The sequence below is a fragment of the Amphimedon queenslandica genome, unplaced genomic scaffold (assembly GCF_000090795.2).
Source record: "Amphimedon queenslandica unplaced genomic scaffold, v1.1 AMPQUscaffold_12959, whole genome shotgun sequence".
In the NCBI taxonomy this organism is placed as follows: Eukaryota; Metazoa; Porifera; class Demospongiae; order Haplosclerida; family Niphatidae; genus Amphimedon; species Amphimedon queenslandica.
Window position 1 is genome coordinate 20812 of NW_003546805.1, and position 8754 is coordinate 29565.

Sequence of the window (8754 nt, forward strand, 5' to 3'; positions counted from 1 at the left end):
TGTTTACAGGATATGTTTGTATGGAAGACCTCATCAGATATATTACACTCAATGCCAAAGACTGGAGGTAGCATTGGACCCATTGATACTGGAACCATTAAAAGAGCATTCATGTAAGAGAGAGAGAGAGAGAGGGGGAGGGAGGGAGAAAAAGAAAGTGTTTGTGTACATGTATTACATCAATCTATTATTTCTTGATTATTAATTATTAGTGATAGTATTAAAGGAATGAGAAGGAAAGTGAAGAGAACTATATCAAATCGTTCCAATAGAAGACCATTCACACCATTGAGGTACTTATAGATATACTGTATAGAGAGAGAGACTAGTGACATATTATGATATTATTGTGGTACATATTGTATTTATATTATTAGTAAAAATGTTGATCAGTTAGACACAATGGATGAATCATTTACTGATCTTGTAAGTAATATAGTATTAGTAAGAATACTATGAGTGACATACCCTCCCTCCCTCTCTCTCCTCTCATAGGATTCTACTCTCAATACTTGTACACTATCAGTAGCTCCTCCTTTTCCTCCTACTCCAATGAGAGCTCCTCCCACTAAAAGACAAGCATTTAGGATATGGACATTCATTTAGTTCAATGGATCTCACTAAATTAGGATCCACTGGTACACTCTAATACTGCATGTACACATTAACTATTATTATTATTATTATTATATTTTTAATTCTCTCTCTCTGTTTCTAATGAGATGTGACGTTATTATTGTAATCTTGTCTTCTCTCTATTTCTTTACAATTATTAAGTTAACAATTTAACACTACAGTAACTGGATGTCCTAGTATTCAATTCCTTTGCTCTCAGCATCTTTTCTTTCTGTATGATCGTTACAAATCTTATCTTCATCATAACTAATGCCTCATTTTGTCTCCAAGGGTCAAGTTTTAATTTATACTTACTTGAGGTACATGTAGTATACATGTACATGTACAGCATTAGTTCAATTGCTACTAAGCATGGTAGATCTCAATGACATCAATTACAATTTGTCAGTATATCAAATGCTACTTGCACTAGTTTTTAATGCCAAACAACACAATAATAATGATAGTACAAACTATACTACTGTCAGCTTTAGCATTACGTGTACGTATATATTAACTACAATAACTACAGTGTAGACTATTAGTCATATGTAGATCTAAATTTTTAAACTGTTGCTAATGCACTTGCTACTTCTTCTTTGAGTTCTGTTGCTTCTTCTTTTTTAAGTGGTGGGACTTGTGGCATCAAATTGTAATTCTCTTCATCAGGATAGATATCCTGAAATATGTACTTAATTATCTATTTCTATTAATATTACTCATACCCCTGGAATAAGTTGTTCATCACTTATTAATTCTCGTAGTACTCTATTAAAATTGGTTATTACAATACAAGTAATAAAATTAATTAATCATAACTTACTCTTGTACTTCCTTTATAAGGACTCTGTCACCACTTACAAGAAATATACGTAGTTGTTTACCAGCAGATGGTGGTGGTTGTGCCTATTGTATTAATGTATATTTGGTCATTTTAGTGATACTTTTAACTGACCCATTCATGAGTCCATTGTCCTGTTCTTCCATCACTAGTGTAATAGTATTGGGTGAGAGCATTCCAATTCTCATATCCATGTTTTATAGGCTACATGTATGATCGTAATCATAATTATGTATAAGTAGTATGAAATATTGTCTTACATCAATTATCAGTTCATTACTAATATCACAACTTTTAATTCTTTGTACAATGTGCTGTGTCTAGAAATACAATTATGAAACGTAATTATCTCTTATTAAATCATTTTACTATTCTATCTTCATTCCATTCATCTGTTGGTGTAACATAACCAATCTGTCCAATAACTTTCATGGTGTTCAAACACTTCAACAATACTTGTACCTGTACAAAATCACTTCAGATAATTTATAGTTGTTACTGACTTCAGGATCATCAACCAAGAGTTTGATATTATTAAGAGCACTGTCAGTGAGTTCAGTATAACCTGACATGCTCTTTGTAGCTTGAGATATAGTCACTCGTCTACAGTGTACCCTAGCTGATGCATAGCAATTTAGTAAAACCTATACCTGGATTTATCTTTGATTATTGGGATTTGATTTGACTTGACTAATATTCTTCTTATCCTGACAATATTTAGTTATTATTGAAGTGTAATGAGATACAATTCAGATGCTTACATTATAGCAGCCATCCTGCTCTTGCGTGCATAATACAAGTCCCTGTGAAGACTATGACGAGTTCTAAATAAATCATTGCATATCTCTAAATCCTAAAAATAGTATGTTTCTTATAATTTATAATTATTCATTATTGTACTGACATCTTTTGAAAAACACTTATGTGATTCACCATCATGACACCTCAAGACATGAACTTGGTTTTAAAATGCCCTGTAATTGTAAATAATTAGAATAGATAATTTTGCTTCAGTTTGATAGCCATTTTGAATGTGCTCATGTTAGTGACATACATATCACAACAAATTTGCCAAATACCGAGTACATGTATTTTTTATACATGGGAAATTAATTTAAATTACAATAATCTTACTTCCATCGAAAAGTGACATTCATTCCCAATACAGCTGCATCTCTCACTGTACTTTCGATCATACACACATCTAACCCGCTCTTTTTATTATATACAATCTGATATATTATTCAATTATGGTTGTACATTTGAATTGCATCATACCTTATGTAGGAATTTTTTATCTTTACGCTGTTCCTACAAATATAATTATTATAATAGTAATATGCCAAGGTGATAGTTTAAACTATATGTGAAAGTATTATGCTTTGTATACTCAGCTTGTTAGGTTATGCTGCTATAGCAGCTTATAATCATGATTTCTAGTGATTTTTAGTACTGAATACCTGCAGTGTCTCTTGTGGTGCAACCCTTAAATTTTTCAAGCAAACTGAAATAAGTAACTTACATATCCTGTTCCTTGGATAAGCTCTTTGATGAATGCAATATCTTCCTTGGGATTATCAAAATGTTTTTCAAAAGAAGCCATTAAACCTTCATTATCTTCTAACATATAGTGAAACATCTTAACTGATGCTTCTGAAACATTCTATTAAAATTATAAATTTAGCTAATGATTAATAATAATTTACCTTCCAAGGCTTGCCGGATTTATTTTTTTCATGTATTGCATCTAAGAACATATCAAAAGTGTGAGAGAAAGGCCCATGACCCAGGTTATAACAAAGAGCAGCAATTTGTACACACAAAACATCAGACTCAGTAATATTCAGCTCAGGTTGTCTCCTTTGAAGTTGCTTAACATACTCTCCAGCAAGATAATACATTCTGAAATATCAAGTTACATACAAGCTTATATGTTATTTCGGTATTTCTTAATTTTTACCCAATACTGTGTTCCATCCTTGAATAATTTGCTTTTGGTATATTTTGGTATGTGTGACCTATTGTATAAACATAAAATTTATTTCATTTCTAATGTATGATTAGCTAATACCTAATTTTTTGATTTCTTTCAGCCTTTGAAATTGATGTGTGTGTACAATTTCTCTAATCAATGGATGGTCAATAGTTATGCCACCATAAATGTCATCTTGAAATATCTGTATCATTGAGAATAATTCAAGTTTACATGAGTATAACTTGCTTACAAGTGGATTTTTCTCTTGTGAAGAAGCTATAATAAAATTTTAAAGTTAATGTTACACAGAAAATTGCATGCCCAGTACTTTTCCATAATTTTAGTATTTTTATAAAATTTTTAGATACTTATATACCTTGCAGTTTTTTATTTTTCATTAGTTGTTCATTCAGTACTTTTATTTCCTCTTTTAATGAAGCTATTTCTTGTTTACTGTTAGCTGTGATCATGATATTAAGTGACATATTATAGTTTTATAGAGTTACCTTGCATTGCTTTTTCTTTCTCAATTTGTTGTAAGTTCATTGTTATTTTTTCTTGCAATAATTCTATTTCTTTTTTACTCTCAGCTGTAATAAAGTTTAATCATAATTCCTATCAATTTAACTAGTCAATGGACTGACCTTGTACTTCATTGATTTTATCATTTTTTTGTTTTAATTCTCCTTTTAAACTTTCAATTTCAAATGCCATTCTCCATTGTATTGCTAAAATATAAATATTATCTTACATAAAAGTAGAATTATTAAAACTTTTATTAACTTTTTTGAGTTAACTGTAACATTTATTTTTATTAATGAATGAGTCATTAACTCTATTATAGCATTATACATACCCTCATTCTCTTCCTGATGAGATGCTCTATCATGCTTTTCAATTGTACCTAGATCTACAATTGACCCGCTTTCTGACTGTTTGATTTCTTTGTGAATTGAATTTAGTATATTTTATATGCAAACTTGCATGTGCATACCGTCTTTCTCTGATTGAAATAAAGCAAGCTGCTCTTCTAATAATTCTTTTATTTCTTTCAAATTCTCATTCTCCTATTACCATTATAATCAGTAATAAAATAGTCCAAATTTCTTGCTAACTTCTTCACGTTCTGTTAGTAGTGATATTTTTTCTTTTAGTGACTGACTAGTCTCAGCTAATTAAAATCAAATAAACTATCACAAAAGTTATTTATTATACCTGCTATTTTTTTAAACCTCTCACTCTCTGCTATACTGGCAGTCAGCATCTTATTTTTAGTGTCTTGTTTTTCCTTCAATGACTCTGCTTCTTTCTTCATTGTCATACTTTCCTATAAATTAATAAATTAAGAATTGATACAAATCATAACTAATTGTTCATGCCACATATTAGAAGAGCTTATTAGTCATACCTCATTTAAAGTAGTAACCTTCTCTGTACTATTAATCAGTTGTACACACAATGACAGCATCAATTGTTTCATTAAACCACTACTAGTTGATAATGATGAGGTGTATTCATCTATTTCTGTTGTAGTAGCAGTGGAGGTGTCCTTTACCTGTTATTAATAATAACATCACTTCATAAAATAGTCTATTTACCTCATACACAGTGCAGTATCCAATGGTTAATCTCTTCACTTTGTTTTCTTTCAATACATCAATATTATTAAGAGCAGCTGTAATTAACTGCTCAGATAGAATCAAAGGGAAGGAACAAGTGATAGTGAAAAAATTGCCATCTCGAACGACATTTAATCTGACATGTCGTGAGAAATTTTTAAATACTGCTGACGAAAGCATTCTGACATCATTAAGCACTGACTGGTTAGCATCCTCATCAACAAAAATTGTAATCCTTTCACACTCAAGTGGCGAAGTATGTGAAATTGTTTCATTCAGACACTGACTGAGTTTTGTTTCCTTTAGCTCCTCAATCGCCTTTTTATATTTTTTAATAGCTTCTTTAGCCTCCTCTATATTAAACTCATTAACGAAATACTCCAGCACACTAATATCATCAAGTGGACAGCTATCACAAACTAACTGTAGAATGCTACGAATATCTTGACACTGAGCTACTTGTGGCCTTAATGTTTTGTCGTATGCACCCAAAACATATTTGATATTATCAAGTGATGGGGACTGAGGGTTGCTCATCATGATTGATCCCACTTTAAAGAATGTCTGGCCCAAACTTAATCGCATCATCTTAAACTCTGAAGTAACATTCATAGGAAGAAAAATCTTGAGTCCTACTTAAGTAATATATGTTATCATAAGAAGCTAATCCTTACCATTGGCATCATTTGCTTGAATGAAGTCATCACTGCAATAAGTCCTTCCTATAAAACTATTATTTACTTGTTTGCTCCAATATACTTACTGTATTCTTTGGTGATAGTACTTCCTATCTCAGCAGTGGCTGTTACTTTGCACAAAATCTCAGCAAATGCTTTGAGTATTTGGTAATCATTGCAAACAGCTTCTTTTATTTCAATCAACAGGGCCTCTCCGTGTATATTAGCCGGGAGGATCATATCTTTTATCAATTTCGCTGTATGCAAAAGTAGAACCAACTGAGGCAACGCAGACACAAGTGACTGTTGAGCTGAACAACGAGCGAGAATTTTACATGCTGGATGCTCTATAAAGAAATAATAAACTATGCTCATTTTTATTAAACTCACTCTCCATATCTATTCCATGAGCTACTCCATTCTCTCCTAATTCCCTCAATGCTGATACCAATGAATAGATACTAGGACCACCTTTAGTCTTTTGTACATCATCAGCTTTTAGTAACCATTTACTGAGACATTCACTAAGACACCTTCCAGTATCTCCTCTGTGGTCAGCCTCAATGAGATGCATTGTATTAGGAGAAAGACCAAGAAAAAGACCAAGATTATAGTAACTGGTTCCTGAGTAACCATGTCTTCTGAGTAATTGAAGTGCCTCAGCAAGATCATTAGCTATTAAATAATTATTGTATTTAGTATAAGGAATAAGTAACTAAACATACTTTGCAGTTGATTTGTATTGTCTGCTGGTCCAGGAGAATCCATTGAGCTCAAGTTTTGCAAACAAGGGCGGGGCTCAATAACAACGCCCACGTGATCTGATCTAATAGACCTCTTCAGGTGAGATTGACGGTGGCCTATGAATATCATTACTGTTCATTACGGTATCCACCTACGGTGATAATTGGCCGCCATTTTGGACGGCAAGATTCAATGGAGGATGAATGAAGAAAAGGCAAAACTGATTCTTTTCGTTGGCATGGAGCTTTTTCAAGCTACAAAAGCTGGTTGGAGGAAAGAATGGTCACTGCTAAGCATCTCCTAAAAGAGATTTGGTGCAATATGAAGCATATTCTTTAATAGAGCTTGCTTTCTGCATTAGCCCATTCATACTCCATAGAAAGTTGCCGTCCACGAAAATTATTTCAGAGTCAGCCAGGCTCAGTCACGCCCCTTGCCGTATATCATTTTTTAACGACCTGGGGGCGAAGCCCCCAGGTCGTTCCTATAATTGAATTCACCGTCGCGCTATGTATATATATATATATATTTATTTGTATGTCCACACTTACATTTCTTCTATACACGTTGTATTGGAGAAATAACAAGCCTTAGCAACCACCCGCCCACGCTCCTTTACGTGAGTGGGTGTGGTCACGGCAAACAAAATGGCGGCTTACACATGGGACAAAGTTAAAAGCTTTCTAACAGCAAGAGAACATAGAGATACTGTCTAAAGACTTCTCTAGAAGCATTATAAGGTAGAGAGAACCTCTATAAGTCTTAATAATGACCAAGTTGTACTTGCAAGGTGGTGAAATCAATTATAGGAATATTTTTTACCCTGTTACGCTTGTTGACGTAATTCATTCTCACCCAAAGAGGTCTATTAAAGTAGGAGGAGCTAAGCCACCCTAAAATGCAAAGCTAAATTTTGTGATGCTTGATTGAGCTTAAAGGCTTGAACTGAGTGAGTCTGAGGTAGTCTCATCTTTTGTAAACTGATAATTCTATTTTATGTACTGTTAGTGTCTATATATTTATCAGTAGTACTGGAGTAACTGATGGATCAGTGATACAATCATTGATACAAGTTATGACTGATGAGAATTACCAGCTCACTGGATCCTGACTCTAAGAAGTTAGTCTATAATTATTATTTATTTATACTACTGTATGGGTACAAAATATCCCATGGGATTAATTTTTATTATTTTTGTTGTGTGAAGTTTTAACCCAGTGAAATTCTTCATATGACCCTCACCTTATAGTGCTTTAAAAAGAAAAAGTAAAATTAAAAAACTATAAAATTGATAATTTCCCAAAAATCATAAAAATTTAACACCACAAATATTTGTACCAGTACAGTATCTGTTATTGTTATTGCTGTTGTATGAGGAAGAAGGAGAGAGAGTAGTTCCGACACGACACTTTCATGTATTGTATTTTATAAAAAATTTGCCAATTTTAAAAAATGGCCATAACTTTAAAAGTTATAGCGTTGGGTATTTTTTTAATTGACCATTTAAAAATGCTCATAGCATAAAAAATTGAAGTTGAAATTGGCTCAAACTTTTTACATAGCAGAAGGACATCAATATGCATCAGAAAATGTAAAAAGTTGGGGATGATTTCAGAGTGATTTTTAACTTAGAAAGAAATTTTTCAGAAATAGTAATTATATATTTTTATTCATAACTCAATGACTCTCCTCCCTATAGTCTCAGTCTGAGGAGTTATTACGTGTGTATCCTCCATATATAAATTATTTTGAAGTCACTAAGGATGCTCTTAGTTCCTGTGATCGTCAGTTCCCAAGGTTTCATGCTTTCCTTAAGTGTAATGAGTCCAAACCAGAGTGTGGCCGCCAGACACTATCAGAACTACTGATAACACCAGTACAAAGAATACCAAGGATCATATTATTACTACAAGGTACATGTATATTATATAAATACTAGTATTTACATGTACTGTACATTGTAATTTAGCTGATGTTGGGTAAGATAATTCCCTCATTTTGATAGCCTTTTTCCAAATAAAGCCCATTCATCATTTTGAACCATATATGCACATGTTCAATGGGACATGTGAATATATATTAAAACCTGCCAATCACCAAAAATTAAGCAATACACCAAAATTTCATCTCTAGACAATTACAATGGTCACTGTACAGTCCATCTACATGTACTGTCTGCATGTACTACATATACATGTATGTGTACATGTAGTACATGCAGACAGTACTTGCACATTTTTTATTGTTATTTATTATTATTTTTATAGATTTATTAAAGCGTA

General features: G+C 32.5%; 3 protein-coding genes and 1 long non-coding RNA gene across 4 annotated transcripts in view; 2 read left to right on the top strand and 2 right to left on the bottom strand.

Moving 5' to 3' along the window:
• The window catches only part of LOC109586046 (uncharacterized), a 24109-nt gene that overhangs the window by 7081 nt on the left and 8274 nt on the right, over positions 1 to 8754 (bottom strand). The window lies entirely within an intron of this gene.
• On the top strand, positions 7 to 792 carry LOC109586053 (uncharacterized). The gene is made up of 4 exons (XM_020002219.1): positions 7 to 113; positions 213 to 293; positions 378 to 426; positions 496 to 792. Exons 1-4 carry the CDS (start codon positions 13 to 15, stop codon positions 604 to 606), a joined length of 342 nt encoding a protein of 113 aa, XP_019857778.1. The 5' UTR covers positions 7 to 12; the 3' UTR covers positions 607 to 792.
• Positions 2038 to 8754, bottom strand: part of LOC109586051 (deoxynucleoside triphosphate triphosphohydrolase SAMHD1-like) — a 14091-nt gene continuing 7374 nt past the window's right edge. Inside the window, exons 3-20 of the mRNA XM_020002217.1 lie at positions 4840 to 4857; positions 4647 to 4758; positions 4547 to 4602; positions 4426 to 4498; positions 4288 to 4374; positions 4076 to 4159; positions 3938 to 4021; positions 3808 to 3891; positions 3682 to 3707; positions 3528 to 3633; positions 3417 to 3474; positions 3163 to 3358; positions 2979 to 3119; positions 2735 to 2767; positions 2591 to 2688; positions 2361 to 2430; positions 2218 to 2309; positions 2038 to 2163 (exon numbers count right to left, since the gene is read on the bottom strand). Of these exons, the coding sequence (XP_019857776.1) occupies positions 2421 to 2430; positions 2591 to 2688; positions 2735 to 2767; positions 2979 to 3119; positions 3163 to 3358; positions 3417 to 3474; positions 3528 to 3633; positions 3682 to 3707; positions 3808 to 3891; positions 3938 to 4021; positions 4076 to 4159; positions 4288 to 4374; positions 4426 to 4498; positions 4547 to 4602; positions 4647 to 4758; positions 4840 to 4857 (1266 nt within the window). The 3' untranslated portion in view covers positions 2038 to 2163; positions 2218 to 2309; positions 2361 to 2420. The remainder of the gene's footprint in view (positions 2164 to 2217; positions 2310 to 2360; positions 2431 to 2590; positions 2689 to 2734; positions 2768 to 2978; positions 3120 to 3162; positions 3359 to 3416; positions 3475 to 3527; positions 3634 to 3681; positions 3708 to 3807; positions 3892 to 3937; positions 4022 to 4075; positions 4160 to 4287; positions 4375 to 4425; positions 4499 to 4546; positions 4603 to 4646; positions 4759 to 4839; positions 4858 to 8754) is intronic.
• Positions 7347 to 8754, top strand: LOC109586054 (uncharacterized). Its single transcript, XR_002186789.1, has 4 exons — positions 7347 to 7431; positions 7480 to 7591; positions 8178 to 8385; positions 8740 to 8754. It is a non-coding gene; the product is annotated as an uncharacterized LOC109586054 (long non-coding RNA).

Coding starts and splice junctions, on each gene's coding strand:
- LOC109586053 (XM_020002219.1), top strand. CDS start 13: ATGTTTGTATGGAAGACCTCATCAGATATATTACACTCAATGCCAAAG. Junction 114..212: donor ACCATTAAAAGAGCATTCAT/GTAAGAGAGAGA, acceptor ATTAATTATTAG/TGATAGTATTAAAGGAATGA. Junction 294..377: donor AGACCATTCACACCATTGAG/GTACTTATAGAT, acceptor TTATATTATTAG/TAAAAATGTTGATCAGTTAG.